We start from the raw sequence: 19,015 nt of genomic DNA on the forward strand, positions 1-19,015 counted from the left end.
ACAGATCTTCCTCTTCTATAATCTTCCTTGGCGTCGATTTCTTCGGTGCCGATAGTGGTTGTTTAGTGTCTTTTGCCTTGGGAGGAGTGATTGAGTCCTGTGGCAATTTCTTCGGTGCCGAAGGTGGTTTAGGCTTGTCTGTATCAGGCCTTGGAGTCTTTGGTACCGTTATCGAAGATTTCGGCGTGGAGACAGGTTTTTTTGGGCCTGCAGCGCCGGAATCTAGCTTCCCTTCTTTATTTTTGGAACCGGATGGTTTCGGAGTCGAAGCTTTCGGGTCCGTTACAGTTTTTGGCTTCGGCACGGACGTCTGTTTAGGTTTGGGTGCCGAAGAGTCTTTGGGTGCCGAAGGGCGTGCTAGTTTCGGTACCAAAGAGTCCTTCGGTGTCGAAGGATGCAGGGGCAGAGGTACTCACGGGTTGTCGAGATTGAATCGAATCGTCCGAGTCCTCTGCTCCCGATATGATCTGGAGATCAGGCGAGTCTTCCTCGGCGACGAGTGGAGCCCCGTCCTCGGAGATATCTTCGAGTGGGTTCTCGTCCTCGGAGACGTCTTCTTCGACGATCTCCTCCTCAAAGATGGCCTTCGGTGCTGGCGCTGATCTCCTCATCTCGGGTCGACGGGCCCTCCGATCCCGAATGGTCTTCTTCGATCGGAAGGAGGCACAGGCTGTGCAGGTCGACTCGTCGTGTTCCGGCGATAGACGGAGGTTGCAAACCTCGTCATGGTCGCTATGAGGGAATTTTGCTCGACATACCGGGCATCTCTTGAATGGAGTTCTGTCCATGAGGCGTAGGCCGTACGGCGCCGATAGGCCCAACGGCCCACGTCGACGCACCGGGATGTAGCTGGTGATGTCGAAAAGTTTATTCGATGTCGAAAGTTGTTTGTCTAAAGTTTCACGCTTCGAAAATGCCGAAAAGAGTCTTTTCTAGCCTGAGTGGAAAACTTTCATCCGAACCCAGTGGCCGAAAAAAACAATCTGAGGATGGAGTTGATGACCATGCGCAGTATTGTCCAAGGGAGGAGTCACCTATCTCGTGACTACAAAGACTTCTTCCAAGAAGACAACAACCTGCAATCATCCGAGCCCAACACCAGGTGGCGATCTATTGCTAAGTGTACAACTCTGCAGCTCTACATGCCAAGAACAGATGCATACTGGTTAGTAGCATATTCCTTCAAATGCATCAATAAAATGTGCACTTGATGCAGCAGACACTGCCTCTAGATCCATGAATACCAGTGTGCTCAAAAGCGCCATGCCTGCCTCTGCATCTCCGGTTTCAAGCAGGAGGTCCAGACCACTATCCTTAACCAGCCGTTCAACTAACAAGTTATTTGGCCCGGCTGTGGACACTGCTCTAGAAAAAATGAAGAAAGACACTGAGACTGCCAAATCCATGGGAGGTTTACAGTCCACACAAATTCGAGGCTCCTTTCGTCGCTCCTTCTACAGAGGAGCCTCCAAACAGATTGGAGCAGACAATTCAGCTTCCTTTAAAGCCACTAAACAAACATTCCCCAATAGAGGATATTTTAGAGGCGGATACAGAGGAAACCGCAATAGAGGTTGAGGTAATAACAATCAAAATCTCCCACCACAAAACAGTGACTTCCTTCCGCTCCCCCCACAAAATTCCACTCCAGTCGGGGGGAGATTAGCACAGTTCCGACCTGTCTGGAACGCCATCACAACAGACAGGTGGGTGAGACAAATTATCCAGTTTGGTTACTGCCTAGAATTTACAGCTACCCCTCCACATATACCACCCAGGCAGCATCCCATGTCCTCAGAATATCTTGCGCTACTAAAACAAGAGGTTCTCTCATTGCTTCAAAAGAACGCAATAGAGATTGTTCATTACAACATCAAGGAAGGGTTTACTCGCTGTACTTCCTAATACCCAAAAAAGACCGTACTCTAAGACCAATACTCGATCTCAGGCACCTCAGCCTATATATACACTCAGACCATTTTCACATGATCACTCTACAACAAGTGCTCCCTGCTGCTGTAACAAGGCGACTTCCTTGCCACACTAGATCTCAAGGACGCCTACTTCCACATTTCCATACATCCTTCTCACAGAAGGTATCTAAGGTTTGTGGTGGACGACCAACACTATCATTTCAAAGTCCTTCCATTCGGAGTCACAACGGCACCCAGAGTGTTCACAAAGTGCCTTGCAGTAGTAGCAGCACATCTCAGAAGACAACAAATCCATGTCTTCCCATATCTAGACGACTCGCTAATAAAAGTCAAGTCATTCAATCAGTGTGTTCAACACACTCATCAAACCATTCAGACATTACACAACTTGGGGTTCACGATCAACTACACCAAGTCTCATCTCCAGCCCTCTCATATACACCAATATCTGGGGGCCACAATAAACACCTCTACAGCTCTAGCATATCCCAGTCCAGCCAGGATAGAGAGCATTCAAGCCTTAGTCACACAATTTCAAGTCCAACACTCTCTCCCAGCCAGAGTGTTCATGCAACTCATAGGCATGATGGCATCTTGCATTTTTATTGTACCAAATGCAAGACTTCAAATGCGTCCATTACAGGAATGTCTAGCACAACAGTGGAATCAGGCTCAAGGACAACTTACAGATCTGGTGTTGGTGGACAGCCGCACACATCGCTCTCTGCAGTGGTGGAACACCAAAAACTTGTCCTAAGGGCGGCCGTTCCTCGAACCTGTTCCACAGATAGTACTTACAACAGATGCATCACCATATGCAAGACTTCAAATGCGTCCATTACAGGAATATCTAGCACAACAGTGGAATCAGGCTCAAGGACAGCTTACAAATCTGGTGTTGGTAGACAGCCGCACACATCGCTCTCTGCAGTGGTGGAACACCAAAAACTTGTCCTAAGGGCGGCCGTTCCTCGAACCTGTTCCACAGATAGTACTTACAACAGACGCATCACTCACAGGATGGGGAGCCCATCTCCTCGGACATACAACTCCGGGCAGATGGACTCCTCAACAAGGAGTGCTCCACATCAATCACCTAGAGCTACTAGCAATATTCCTAGCACTAAAATCTTTCCAAGTACATGTACAGAACAAAGCTGTCTTGATCTGGACAGACAACATGACAGCCATGTACTATATACAAAAACAAGGAGGCACACATTCTCTGCAACTGTCCCAGCTTGCACAGAACATTTGGAGATGGGCCATTCCACAAAAAATATATCTACTAGCTGAACACCTTCCAGGAGTTCACAATCAGATTGCAGATCTGTTAAGTCGACAGACACAACAGATTCACGAATGGGAACTACATCCACAAGTTCTTCTACCATTTTTCCACAAGTGGGGCCAACCAGACATACATCTGTTCGCCACACACGACAATGCCAAATGCCCAACCTTCGCCGCCAGGTTTCCACACCCGTTGTCCAAGGGCAATGCGATATGGATGAACTGGTCCGGCAGATTTGCATACGCTTTTCCGTCACTTTGTCACTCCCACTCTGTCACTCCCACTAATCCCACTAGTGGTACGCAAGCTCTGTCAACAGTCTCTCAAACTAAGCTTAGTAGCTCCCACATGGGCATGCCAACTGTGGTTCACAACGCTGCTCGAAGTCTCACTAGTTCCGCACCAAAGACTGTGCCTGTCCCCATCCCTGTTAACGCAGAACCGTGGAGAGATCAGACATCCAGATCCAAGTCAGCTGAATCTGGGGATCTGGCTCCTGAAGAGTTTGGTTGCCTTGACCTGCCACCAGGCTGTATGAACATCATTAAAGAAGCCAGACGACCTACTACTAGAGCTTGTTATGCTGCAAAATGGAAACGGTTTGCCATTTACTGCACCAATAATCATATTGATCCACTGGATGCTTCTATCCAGAATATCATTTGCTATCTACTGCATTTACAAAGATGTAATCTGGCATACTCATCTATACGTTTACATCTTGCAGCACTTGCTGCGTACTTACAAAACAGACAACACTTGCCACTATTTAGAGTCCCTGCAATTAAAGCATTTATGGAAGGACTAAAAACAATCATTCCTTCTAGGTTACCATCCTCTCCAGTGTGGAACCTAAATATTGTTCTTACCAGGCTCATGGGACTCCCATTTGAACCTTTACACAAATGCGAACTACAGTTCCTCACATGGAAAACAGCTTTCCTAGTTGCCATTACATCTCTTAGAAGAGTAAGTGAGATTTAAGCTTTCACTATACAGGAACCATTTTTACAATTACATCGTAACAAAGTGGTCCTCAGAACAAATCCAAAATTCCTTCCGAAAGTAATCACTCTATTGCATCTTAATCAATCAGTGGAGTTGCCAGTGTTTTTTTCAAAACCCAGACTCTATAGCAAAAAGAACTCTACACACCCTAGATGTAAAAAGAGCCCTTCTTTATTACATTGACAGAACTAAATCCTTTCGCAAAACAAAACAATTGTTTGTAGCTTTCTCTTAGAGCGCGCTCCACACGCAAGCTAGGAGCCTCTATGGCTTTCTTAGGGATCATTCCCCTAGAAGACATCTGTAAGGCAGAAACATGGTCTACAACACACACCTTCACTAAACACTATTGTGTTGATGTGCAAGCCAAGCAGCAAGCTGCTGTAGGCCAAGCGGTCCTCAAAACTCTCTTTCAAACTACTGCAACAGATACAGGTGACCACCGCAAGGGGAGATGATTCTCACACGCCCACCCGCCTCCCCGGGACCTGTATCTGTTCCAGTTCTATCTTACTTAGATATACACACATGGACATCTTTTTTCTTTCTACTACATCCTTTCCCATCATGGCGAAAAGAAATCTAAGGATGGAGTTGATGCCCATGCTCACTATTGTCCAAGGGAGGAGTCACCTATCTCGTGACTACCAAGACTTCTTCCAAGACAACAACAACCTGCAAGCATCTGAGCCCAACACCAGATGGCAATCTAATGCTAATTGTGAGAATCTGCAGCTCTACATGCCAAGAACAGATGCATACTGGTAAGTAGCATTTCCTTTCAGAATCTCTTTCACGCCTTTAGCTGTGCACATGGGCACATATGCCACAGCAAAGACATTTTTTTTTAGGTATCGCCTGTTATCACTCCACCAAATAGATTGTATCTATATGTAGGCGAACGCCTGTTGTGGGACATACAAAAAAGTTTTGTGCATTTAGAGCCTGCCCATTGTTATTGGTTGGGGTGGTACAAAAGGGGGTGGTGATGGACGGAGCATCTGAATCAATCAAACACTCACACCCAGTCAAAAGATCTGGGTTGAATCCATCACCGTTCTTTAGCCCACTCTGCCACCCCAGTTCAGACATGGCTATATTTTCACTCTGCTATGCTTCACATCCAGGATTGGATGAATTCCAACCAATTGAAGCTTAACCCCGGGAAAACTGAGCTCCTTCTCCCAGGCTTTAGCCTCTCCTCTTGGGGCCCCCAGTTCTGGCCTCACGAACTGGGACCCCCGCCGGCCACTTCCACCTCTGTAAAAAGCCTCGGCGTAATAATTGACGCCGATCTCTCTCTCCGACCTCATATCAGCTCCGTGATCTCATCCTGCTCCTTTCAGCTCCGAAAGATCCGGAAGGTCAGCCATCTGCTTCCTATACCTGCCTTGACTCAGGTCATCATCTCTCTTGTGCTTTCCCGTCTGGATTTTTCAACAGCATCTACCATGGACTCCCCAAAACTCTTCTCCACCGCCTCCAGGTGACCCAAAACCAGGCAGCCCGGATCATTTTTAAATCTCCAAAATGGCAATCTGCCAGACCTATGATACACAAACTTCATTGGCTCCCAATCGAACAAAGGGCGGCCTTCAAGCTAGGCTGTCTTACATACAAAGCCCTCAATTGCCCCTGTCCTGCCTTCCTGTCCTCCCTGATCACTCCCTACTGCCCAAATCGCAACCTCCGCTCTACCCATCTCAAATCACTCACCACACCCAAAATTAGAACTAATAAATTCGGTGGACGAAGATTTGCCTTCTTGGCCCCGAAATTCTGGAACTCCCTTCCCTTAAATATTAAAACTAGCAGCTCCCTCCTTCATTTTAGGAAGTTGCTAAAAACCGTTCTCTTTCCCCCAATCTGCTAACCCTGCACCTAACCTCAGTTCTGGAATTCGATGTCTTACAGCGCCAGGAAACCCATGGTGTCAGCGCGCTCTACAAATTTCATTTAATACAAAAATAATAATAATAATATATGCAAATCAGTCTGACCCTGTGCCTCATGGGAACAGTCCAACCCGAACTGCCAAGCCATGTCTTCCCTGGACTGGAAACAAGCTACCGAGGACCGGTTTCTGGCATTCCAGCCGTCTTCAGCCCGGCTTGCTTGAATCCAGTGGCAAAGTGAGCAAGTGACTCACGTCTGAGCATACCCTGCCACACTTATGGCATTGTTATTGGTTGACTTTTGTGACTCATTTGTTTGCTTCTTATTCCTCTTTTTGTATTTGTCCCTCTCTTGGAGCATATCTTCTTTACCATCCTTTGATTGGTTAACTTGTATCATTCCACTGCTCTTATTTAGGGAACTACTTTTTTCTTAAAGCACTCCAGGAGGGTGAATGTATTTTCAAACTCATTTGTGTGCTGCTTACTGCCCCCAATATATGCCTGTGTCTTCCATGTTGATCCTTCCTTCGCTGACTATCTCTCTTGTGTACTGTTTTTCCCATTTAAAATCCACCCTTCTCCCTATGAGCTCTGTGGTGCTTCCTCTACCTGCAACCCGATTTTGTAAAGTCTTTTTTATTAACACCCCACACACTAACTGTTGCTTCTTTCTTCCAACCCTCTCCTCGCAGACCACAAAACTAAAATAAGAAAAGCTTACATTTTTCTGTAATGCCTTCCAATGCCTTGTGGCTATACAGTGCCATGGCCTGACCATCAGGTTACCCTGCAGGTGTTTCCCACAGGGAAAACAACCATTACAACTCAGTCATTGCAACGCACTACCTTTACAACACAGCTGTTACAACACAACTGCCTTTACAGCGCATGCCATTACAACGCAAGACCATTACAATGCATGTCACTACAATGCATGTCACTAAACCGCATGCTATTACAACGCATGCCATTACAACACATTATAAGGTAAGTAATGGGGATTTTTTTCGTTTTAGGGTGGGTATGGGTTTTGAGGTACATGAGGATAGTATTTTTACCCCTACACTATCCAACACTTACCCTACTGTTGCACTCACTGGAGAGGGAATAGTAATTTTTACCCAACACTATCCAACCCTTACCCTACTGTTGCACTCACTGGAGTGGGAATAGTAATTTGTACCCCTACACTATCCAACACTTACCCACTGTTGCCCCAAAAGTATTATGCATTGTAATGGTATGCATTGTAATGGTATGGGTTGTAAAATCATGCGTTGTAATGGTAGTTATGTAAAAACCGAGTTGTAAAGGCATGCGTTGTAATTGTTTGCGTGGTAACGTCATATATTCTTGCCACAGAGCTGGCAGAGGCTCTAGAGTTTTAAACTTAGCAGTTTGACCCCCCGTAAATAATGTTTTGCAGATAAGGTATCCAATGGTTTTTAGCAAATGTATGGTTAATGTTCAACTCTAATTGAGACCTTTAGTATGAAACCATTCCAAGGTATGAAGAGTGGTTAGATCTTTATCACATTTCTTTTTATCTCCAAAATTTGTTTAATTCAGTTTTTCATATAAGGAATAAAAAAGACAACATAGCAGTGTTTTCACATATTGACAATGTTATCTAGTGGTGTGTTGGGGGAAGCAGGTCCCATTCAGGAGAGGGAGTCCAACATAGATTTAGCATCCGGAGACAGTTGAAATCACAAACCTCCCTCCTCACTCTTATATTGTAGTACCTGGTAGATTTGCTCGTGCGTCGAACAAGGGGGCCAGAATCCGTACCCAATTACACCCTCACAGCCAAGTAAGGTGGGCACTGACGACCTGGCCCTTGTGGCCTATCAGGTGACCTGTGCAAGCCCGATTACTCCCTTCATCTCACTCTCGCTGGTTACATCCGCGTCACTGTCCTCACTTCTCCTATCCTGCGTCTCTCTGTCATCATCTAAATATACCTCATTGCGTATTCATCCATTAGCACCTTTCTAAGACTACATTCCTCGGCTACCGTCCACTCCCTCAGGTCTGCTTTCCACACAAGGAGCGTCGGGTATGAGACTAGCCCAATGAATAGCTGTGCGGTGGTGTGCTAATAATAGGCCAAGATGGAGACATTCATAACACATTTTTTGTCCCTTCCGGGGAGTGGGGAGGGCAGCTAACCCAAAAGACAATGACGTATTGAAATCTCTGTACTAGCCACCCTCGTCACGCTACACATATTGCCACGTACCTCACCCCAGTACGACCGAAGCTGTGCACAATTCCACACCACGTGGCAGAAGTCCACAGCCGTTCTGCCGCACCTCATGCAACCTGGCGATCTTGCGGGATATGCTCTAAGAAGCTGGTGCAGGGTCAGCTCGTCCCGATAAAGAAGGTAAAAATGCACTAATTTAGAGCAAGCATGGCTTGCCATCTTGCGCACCTGTGCTCGCGCCCTGCATCATTTCTTTATCACAGTTTCATCAACAATGCTGGAAGGTTGCTGGCAAGAATGCGAGCTGCAGGTTTAGGAATCTTATCGTACCAGACTCTGGGATACCCGTACCCTTTGTGGTCATGCTCGTCCCCTAAAATGTTACAGCTCAATGGCACGCCTAGGAGTTGGGTGGATTGGGGAAGGTGTTAACTTGAATCACGAGGCAATGTGTCCCAGAGACAAGATTCAACAGTATTTCAAAATACAATCAAATAAAGAAAGGACTGAAAAAGTGAGTTCTAGAACAAAATTTAGAAAAACCATGAAGGTTTATTACAATTTTTTTTTAAAAAGATACAGTACAGAAATAGTAAAGTGTAGATGCAGCAAATTTCATTTAAATGCTTAAATTCATTGCCATGAAGGCACTCAGTAATATATACAATGCAGGATAAAAAGCTTAAGCAAAATCGACTAAGGACCTGATTTAGAGTTTGATGGGCAGAATACTTCAAACATGACGGATATCCCGTCCATCGTATTACAAGTGCTTTGTATCCAATGCACTTATAATACGGCAGACAGGATATTTTTCACGTTTGGGACAGAGTAATGTATTCCTTAAATTCTAAATCTGGCTCAAAGTCTCAGTTGTGCAACAATCAGTAAGAAATGGGGCCCAAAAAGCTGACCCCCAAATTCAAGGGTTTGTATAGTCATTTTATTCATAGGACTAAGAAAACATTTAAAATGCAATTGCACCACGATGAGAGAAAAATTGCATTTTCAACAAATCAAACTACGGAATTTTAAATGGTCACATAACCCTGTCACTTTAGCATAAATCCACTACATAAATATTGATTAAGCCCCTCTGATTTTTTTTGAAGTCTTTAAGGGCAGAGGCCATTCTCCAACTGAGAGGTGTGGCGCCGCGGCCAGGGCGACTGACGCTGGAATCTGGGGACCATGGTTCGATCCCCGGCTCCGGCGGCAGGTTAGCCCAGCACCATGTGACTCTGGGCAATAGCTCGCTTAATCTTCCCGACGGCCCCCAGCGCCTAGAGACCCTTATGGGTGATTGTGCGCTTTACAAATGTGGACTTTACTTTACTTTACTTTCCTACTACGTGGGTGCTACAAATCACAGCTTAATACATATGGAGGTTGTCTTTTTTTATTGTTGTAGATGGGACAGTCCCAAACCAGCAATTGGCTAACAGAAGCTGCATAATTTGAAGAAAATCCACAAATGTCATATTTCACTTATTTTCTTAAATGGAAAAAAAAGGAACTATGAGTCTTGCTTGTACTAGGGTTAAGCTCACTACACACTTCTGTAAAGTCAACACAATTCAAGATTGCCATATTTGCTAGATAGCAGGAAGGCAATTTTATGATGGCCCCCTGCACACAGGCACAAAATGCACCGACTTTTGTTATTCATTGCAAATGTAATATATCACCAGATCTGGATAGTGGTGGGCATTTCTTTACTACAGTGTCAGAAGGACACCAGCAGGACAGTCAAACAGCTTTTCTAGATAGGGTCCACAGTAAATGTAAAAATAAAGACAAACCCAACTGCAAGCTTAAATAATAAATTGAAGTAGATACGAATGCAATGTGGACCTTTACTTACCAGATTCAAGGTTGGTGACTATGTAGAGCAACAGTCCCCTTTACCACAGTCTCTTACAGCAAGATCTGTGATGATGGCATTGCGCATTAAATTAGTATCATATGTCAGGTTACTTATCAGATCCCTGCAGTAATTGTTATAGAGCCAATTTTCAAATGCCTTGGAGTTTGAGGAAGATTCAGGGGTTTTCACTTAAAGTTTGCAGAGTTCTGGAGTAGTGGACACACATCATCCGCATAGGTCGACACCACTATCCTGTACGTCGGAAATCCAATCCCCTCGTTGCCATGATACTCCCTTAACGCACATGCCAATGGCTCCGCCACTAGGGCAAAAAGTAGCGATGACAATGGGCAATCTTGCCTGGTCCCCATTGTTATGAGGAATGGGTCAGTGATCATGTTCCCCAAGCGGACACGCGCCGTAGGCCTGTAATATAAAATTCTTAACAGCTGTTGGAAGACCGTCCCCAGTCCCATTCTTGTCAGTACCTGCCTCACAAGTGCCCATTCCACCGAATCAGAGGCTTTTTCCATATCTAGGAAAACCGCAATCACCTTATTTTCCTGTCTCACATGCTGCATTGTACCGAACACAGAGCGAATGTTATATGCAAGGTTCCTGTTCGGTATGAATCCAGCCTGCTCCGGGGCCACCAGGATATTCGTCATAAGGGCAAGTCTATTGGCTAATATTTTAGAGAATATCTTGGTATCCACATTAAACAGGGAGAGGAGGCGGTATGAGCTGCATTCCTCAGGGGGCTTCCCCGGTTTGGGAATGGCAACCAAAAGAGCCTCCCTCATTGTCCAAGGCATTGTGCCAGTAACACACATATCCTCAAATAAGGTGGCTAAATGCGGGAGCAGCAGATCTATAAAAGTTTTATAGAAGGCAACCGTTATGTCATCCGTCCCTGGGCCGCTAGCAGTTCTCATACCCGCCAGGGCATCTGAGAGCTCGTCCTTCTCAATAGGGTGCATTAGAAGTTCCCTGTGCGTGTCTGGAAGAGATGGTAACCTAATGTGCTCAAGATAATCCAATATTTGCTCCTCCACCCCATCTAAACCGGAAGTGTACAGGTCCGAGTAGAATGGTTTAAAGCGATACGCAATTTCCGCCTCCTCTGTCAGAAGCGCCCCAGTTATTGATCTAATCCGCGATATCTGCATCATATCTCGCCTTGCCTTCATCACTCGAGCCAATACCGATCCCGGCCTGTCACCTTCACCATAGGATCTGGCCATTGCGTATTTGCCCATATGCTTCACTTCGCTGTCAGCAGCGTCGAGATAATCCTCTATCAGCGTTTTGATCTCCGCTTCCAGGTCCACAACCCCCCTCCCCCAGAAACCTGTTGCTGCTCCAGGTCTTTCAGTTTTAGTTCTATATCCAATAACCTTTTCCGTATGGCCTTGAGCACACCAGAGTGTTTGGCCATTGCAATGCCTCTAATGTATACTTGTTTCCCAAACTGTCTGAAACTTATCCACTGAACCAATATTGGTAGCAAAAAACATTTCTATGGCCTCTGCAAGTTCCTCCTTGAACAGCGGGTCCAACAGAGAGAAGGGGGGAAAACGCCACATAAACGGTGGCAATGTTTTTTTTGGCGTGGCAAGCACTATCAGGAGCGGAGAGTGGTCAGAGAGTGCAAGGCAATACCACGCAGTGGCATACCTGGTCAAGCTGCGAAGAAGAGGCCAGCCAATAATTTATACGCGTGTGTATATTGTGAAACGCTGAGTAATGTGTGAAGCCACCCTTATCGTTGTTACGAGCCCGCCACACATCGCGCAGGTCCATACTAACCATAACACTGTCCAACATTCTCGTAGCCGCCACCAGCTTTCTAGAAGGGCCCGCCGATCTGTCTAAATCTGGATTACATACCAAATTGAAGTCAGCACCCCACAGAAGCCGTGCATTCCTATATGGTTTGGTAACAGTAGCTAACGTCGCGAAAAACTCAGGACAATCGTAGTTAGGGCCATACACATTAACTATGATCAAGTCAAAGCCCCGGACCTGGCAACTAGATATGACATATCGGCCATCAACATCCACATGCAACTGCATGATAGTGAGTGGCATTCTGGGATTAATCCAGGTCAGTACCCCTCTAGCGTACAAGGGGAACCCCGCCGAATTGATGTTACCCAACATTGAGCCCATAGGGCTCAGTTGCGGCAGGTGTGTCTCCTGCAGCAGCACAATATCCACGTGGTGTCTATTCAGGTAACTAAGCACTTTTCGGAGCTTACGGTGATCGTTAAGTCACCTGACATTCCAGGACACAACCCGCATACAATCTATCGAGCAACCAGAATCGTGTGCAATGTGACGCCATCACTGTGGTCTGTCTTCATCGTGAAATCAATGGCAGTGAATTCTCTTGTGTAGTGTAGCATAGGCAAAAACAGAAAACAACCCCCTGACATCCCTTACACAAAGCTAGTATCCCCCTCTTCCCCACCCACCTCCCACAGCAGACCTCCCCCAACTTAGCCGCATGCAGATCCAAAAAGCACCCCCCACACCTCCCTACCAAGAACTTCCCCAATTTACAACAGCAGTGCGAGGCACGCGTGGGCGGAGGTAGCTCCTTGTGCCAGCCTCCATTGCTCAACAGCATTCACTCTATCCAGCCCAGCCGCGCGCGTGTCTTCAGCAACAGTTTACAGTATTCACCATAAAACATACTCCGCCTGTGGGTTTTATTCCTTCTCCAGGCTTCTGATCTCGCTATCAATTACCCACTCTGGTTATTAGACGCTCGGTCTACCGATTCCTATACCGCAGTGACACCACATGTAATACAAAGACCAAACTTGCGTCCAACGTAGCAAAATTAACACTGTGCCCAGGTTCCTGTTGCATTAAACCTGCAATCCCCCTCAGGTCTACCAGTTTCGCAATGTCCACTACAGGCAACCAAACAGTATCCAGAGCCACATCCCCCTCCCCCACCCTCTTTCACAGTCATCTTACGCCCTTTGTAGCCTTCGACTATCGGCTTTAGTCCTGTTCGTCAAGCGCGCCACCGGCTGCTTCACCCAGCAGCGGTCTTTCCGGGCTCTTGCGTTGTTCCTTAGACCAGTATTTAATCGCCTGTTGCAGAGCCTTGGGGGTCAGTGAAGATATTAGACCGACCTTGCCTATTAACCCTAATCTTCGCTGGGTACAGCATGGCATAGTCAATCCCTAGGTCTTGAAGCTGCCTCTTCAGCGGCACAAAATGCCTGCGGGCTTCCTGAACTTGTGTGGTGAAGTCCGGGTACAGCGACAGTTCAGAGCACTCGTATCTCAAGATTTTCTTTTCCCTGGCCACTCGAAGCACTGCGTCCCGGTCACGATAGTTGAGCAGTTTCGCGATGATTGGCCATGGAGGGGCTCCCACCGGAGGGTTGGGTCCCAGGGAGCGGTGCGCCCTCTCCACCACAAACATCGCAGAGAAGACCTCCTCTCCCAGCAGTGTCACCAATAGCTGATCCACGAGCTTCTCCATGTTTCCCGTGGGAGTGGTTTCCGGCAGGCCAGTGATGCGTAAGTTGCATCGTCGTGAACGCGCCTCTAAGTCCTCCTTGACCTGTAAGACGCGTAGAACCTTTCCAAGCTGTTTGTGATCAGCGTCTAAGGTAGTGTGCGCTTCTTCACCCTCAGTGAGCCGCCTTTCCGACACATCAAGCCTTTCCGCCTGCTTGTCGAGTCGGTCAGCCATTCTGTCTATTCTATATGTGAGGGCATCCCTGGTTGTGCCCAATGCGGTGATGCCACTCTGCAGGGACTTTTCCATTGACTTGACGATACTGCTCCGCCGCTCCTCGACTCCCCACCGAGCCTTCACCGTCGGCCTCACGATGTACCTCAGTGAGGGTGAAGAGCGGGACGCCACGCCCCTGGGTGCAACGGCCTTCCGTAGTGAGCACCACAAGGCTCGGGGGTCTGCCGCACGTAGAGGGTCGCAGGGCGCACACCGCACGTATGCCAGTCTGGGGATTAGCAGCCCACCAGCCTCACCGCAGTACCACGGTAAGATTGCAGCGGCAAGCGTCTAATGCACGATCAAAGCAGGTCGGCAGTACCCGCTCTCCTTTCGGCAGCAATAGCGTAGCTGTGGGCAAAAAAAGGAACGTGAACGCTGCAGGATTATTGTTGAATAATTGTAGATCGCGGCGGATCTCCGGGCTCAAGTTGCCATCTCGGTCGCGAGCTAGCTCTGCCCCCCGGTCGCAGTGTTGATTGTAGCGTTAGTGCTAGTAGTCCTGGTCCATCATCAGTTACTTGCGGAAAGGGCTTTTATCCGTATAGAGGTCTGGTTTTATTATGAAAGTAGTTCGTCAGCTGTTTATATGAAGAAGACTGGCCTGATTAGATGGGAGAATTACTTTGATAGTCATATAGGAGTGTTGTGATAGCTCATACCAGTATAGTTGTGCCAAATTAAAGATGCACAAATCTAAAAGATTATTAAATTGGCCGTATATTTTGTATTCCTATGTTAAGTCTTAAGGATAATATTATCTGATAATGGTTATCCATGGAATCTTTCCGGATTTATATATGTATGTCCTGGTGATACTTCCTTTACGGTATCAGGTTTATAAATTAATGTGTAAAATGTACCTGGCCATCATTTATTTTGCATCCTAAGGGCCATTTATTTAGTTTAAGACTGTATAGTTAAGGTGTGACGCCCTTAATTGTTGCAGAGGTTCATTATGGAATAGTAATCCTGAAGAGTTATAATTAACAGGAAAGTTCAAAAGTTTGATCAAGGTACGAGTCCTGAGTATTTGAAGTGGAGGAATCATGTAAATCCTGGGGCTGTATGTAACATGACATTTGGATGGGGCGGAAGTAATAATAGATGGTCAGGTTACAGGGATATATTTTCTCCATAAACATACTAATTTCCCATGAATTTAGGAATTGGGAACGAGATTTATGTTGTTCTGAGATAAAGTAAGTGAGTTGGGGGAAGTGGGGGTCCGTGAAGGGTCTGATGCCAAAATTCTTCTAGTACTTTGTTAGGAAAGCCATTCCTGACCGCGCAATATATAATTATATATAGTCCAAAAAGAAACTGTTAGATGGGTGTTGTGACAGAAAGAACTGAAAGTTATGGATGGGATTAGTAAACAGTGAAGAGAAAGTTGATTAATAACACCAGCCTCAAAGATGTCATGCCATTTTGTCAGTGAGGTACTTCCTTTTGCCTTTTCAGTACTAAAATAGTATTGCTGCACTTTAAAGAGGAACAGATATTTGTGAAAGTCTAAAACTGATGCTGTGTCTTCCAATGATATTCAATGGTAATGGATAGTTGGAGTAATTGTTGGCTAACTTGTTTGAATCTAGAATATGGGGCATTATTGCATGCCCAGATTTCTGTGGAACAGCTATCTCTTAAAGTGATACTCCAGTGGTGCACCAGAGTGCAAATCTAGCTCTATTCAGGGAGGAAGGGGGCGAGCATCTTTGAGAGAATGATTAGTGTAGGAAATGTGTTTTGCATATTTATCATAAAAAAACGTAATGTTTGCTACTGTAAATATTGGTAATATGTTTTACCCTGGATAATCTCTTCATTTTGCATGTCATTTCAGCTGGAATCTGAAAAACATAGGACGGAAGAACAGCAGGAAAATGCTCCTGAATTTGTCAAGATCAAAGGAAACTTGAGGAGAACAAATCAAGAAATAGCTGAAATATATGACTCCTAAAGCTACTGCATGAATTGACTGCCATGATTCCAGCTTTGAAAGCAGAAATGTTTCTGGAGATCTGCATGACCATTTATATAAAGATATGAGTAAATGGACGTATGGCGAAGAAGCATCCTAAAAAGGGTTTATCAGAAGGTCCTCACTTTTCTGGAATCGCTATTGACTGATTGCAGTGTACATGAACAAATCAGCCAAATTTAAGACCCAAGAGGATGGACTATGTAATGTGCGATGATGAACATTGCAGGGTCAGTCAGAGATAATGGCCTACTTAAACCTCTGACAGATGCAACAGCAGAGCAAACAGGAGATGTTTGGTGTTTGCCAATGTGCCTCTCTTTCAACCCAGTTGAGTGCAAACACCAATGTTTTTGTTAATGATTTTAGGAACGTCACTGTGCATTTTTTCTGTTTCATGTATTAAGATTTTCATCTAGGAAAATTCTTAATATTTCATTTTATATTAAGAGCATGTGTTCTTTAAGTCCTTGTATAGGTTTCTCATTGGCAATAATGATAGAGTTATGCTAAGAAGTTTTTTTTCTTTTTATCTATTATTCATTTGATAAATTACAACTGCACTGGCTCGCAAGTGCTACCAATAAGGGCCCACTAGTCATTGAAAAGGCCTTTCTCCAAATATTGGTGCCTGTAATTTAAACCCTAAGGCATCCAGGCTTTTCTGAGGTTTACATTCACATAAAGGATGTAGTCAGAAACTTGCTGATCAGCACTAGCATTGAAAGGAGATCAAGGTTTCTTTAACTTAAATACAAATTCTCCAGTAAAGCAGTGCAAATTGACATGTTTTAAATAGTTTTTTTTCCTTTTGTGTTGAGATTTGTTTTTAAACATTTTGATGTGCACTGGTGGCAAAGGCACATTTCTAGTGTTTTGTATTCAGAGAAAAATCTGCAAATTCTGTAGACCATAATACCAATTTGCACTGAGAGTCTATTCCTTGGCACATACTTTTCAACTTTTTTTAATGTAATGAATCTAAAGCAGAGAGACAATTACTTGGCTGTTGTTTTGTTCCTCCAGTCACCTCCAACATACAGATGATTGCCTCCAAACAATATGTTGTATTCCCAATTGTTTTCCTCTACTTAGTACATACCTCAGTTTCGATTTGATTACAGTTATCCACATTCCATATACTTTTGCGTTTCCATTTCTTGGAGTATTCGCAAGAATCTTATTTTTACAACACTGTACTTCATTTACATTTGGACCAGTACTTTAAATGATGACATTTTTGGGGTTATACATAGGGTATTGGGCAATCGACAGTGTAATGTAACAAACTGCACACTTCATGCACTCATTCATCATCAGGTTGTGTTAAAACGTGGCACTGTACTTCAAAGTATCACTTTGGCTGGATATTAAGGATCGTACTATTATAATCACGGAGTACAGTGCCTGATGTATTAATATATGTATTTATCCCTGCAGACTTGAATTTTTTTAATAGGCAAAGATGCTGTAGATCATGCATGGTTGCATAGGTGAAATACAGAAGACATGCAACGATTGCTAACCTTTTTTTTCTAAGTGCCATAATGAAGCCATGTTTATAGTTGGTAGTTAAATTACATTAACAGCAGAGGCTTAATATCTTATTCATATTTGGGAACCACACATCAAGTAGGTAAAAGAAAAACACTCTTCTTTCTAGAGCTTCAATGTTTTCGTGCAAAAAGGCATACAGTTTGGTCTAGTGGTGTGTGTTTGCAAAGTGAATTTAGATGCGATTCTAATTTTTTTTTCTGCCCTTAGTTCTGTGAACTTGCATACAAAATAAAGTCATCTAGGCTTATTAGAAAGGACACAAGGCCCTTTTTTTTGTTTAGGTTAGTTTTGTAAACATGCATATTGTCCATTTTGGATTACACTGCCTTGAGAACATTTCCAGTTAACACCACACTTTTTTCAGCACATAGGAGCACCAGGCCAGAAGGCAGTCTGTATACAAAGACATTAAAAAGATGACCATTGAGTTCATCTGTGTGTTATGAATTCTTCTGACAATTGAGGTGGTCCTTAGTGTGGGCCCTTCAGTTTTCCAACTGTGACCTGTGTTGATGTCTCAATAGCAAACATTTCCAATGTCCTAAATGGATATTTTCACATGAAGAGTTGTCTTTTGTTTTCTGTTAATACTGTACTCTGTGTGACAACCCTATTTCTGAAATAAACAAACCTATTTCTGAAATGAACAAATAATTAAGTCACACTCTGCCTCAGTTGGAGCTTTAGTATCCATTTTCAGGTTTACTTTTATTTCCCAAACACAGAGTTCCAAAATACTTGCCTTAACTATTCACTGTGTACAAGTAGCCGAATTATAGACTCTGTGATTGTGTGGTTACGTTCATTTGTACCTTGCTTTAAACTGTTAAGTTTTGGCAAGGTGCTGAAACTTGATTTTAGCAGTTGACTTGTAATCTTACTCTACTTGCATATTTGGACTGCAGCAAGATTATTTTCATCGGTTTTGTTTCATATGTGTGTTCATTTTGCATTAGTTCAAATTAGGTGAAGGAATAGTTAGAAAAGACACCAGTGGACTATCATAATGTTACAAAAGGCCTTACTAGTACATGTTTGATAATGTTTATATAAAGGGAGTCTTAATTGTTTTGTTTTCATAATTTAATATGTTTTGTATCTTCTCTTGTATAAATGTTTTTAACTGAAAGTATTATAACAATGAGGGTAGAATACTTGGAACCAAAGTTACATTTAATAAATCTCCCACATGCTTGTCTTAAGGTGTTTGTTTACTGTGTTCCAGATTACATATTAATATTTGATGCTGACACATTATTTCTTTCCACCCCTGCCAAATCTTTCCATGTGCTTTTTCATTAATCTTTTCAATCTCATTTTCAAAGTTCAATTAATCTAAACCAATAAATAAAATTGACCTCGATATTTATGAAGAGTTGTATCTATAGACACCTCTAGCTACAGATTCCTTACCATAGAATCATCCCTAAGCGTCAGACTGGATCAAAACATTCAGTAGGTTGCATAGTTTGGCTCCGTGTCGTCTGCTCCGGAAGTGGCATGT

The 19,015-nt window shown here is 44.3% G+C and overlaps 1 protein-coding gene across 3 annotated transcripts in view; it reads left to right on the forward strand.

The window, feature by feature from the left end:
• The window catches only part of FAM107B (family with sequence similarity 107 member B), a 259,298-nt gene extending 240,589 nt beyond the window's left edge, over positions 1 to 18,709 (forward strand). For all 3 annotated transcript variants that reach the window (XM_078674202.1, XM_078674203.1, XM_078674201.1), the window contains one exon: positions 15,817 to 18,709. In XM_078674202.1, coding sequence (XP_078530328.1) covers positions 15,817 to 15,933 — 117 coding nt within the window. In that variant the 3' untranslated portion in view covers positions 15,934 to 18,709. The remainder of the gene's footprint in view (positions 1 to 15,816) is intronic.
• The last annotated feature ends 306 nt before the right edge of the window (positions 18,710 to 19,015 follow it).

This window comes from Lissotriton helveticus, chromosome 1_1 (assembly GCF_964261635.1).
Source record: "Lissotriton helveticus chromosome 1_1, aLisHel1.1, whole genome shotgun sequence".
Lineage (NCBI taxonomy): Eukaryota > Metazoa > Chordata > Amphibia > Caudata > Salamandridae > Lissotriton > Lissotriton helveticus.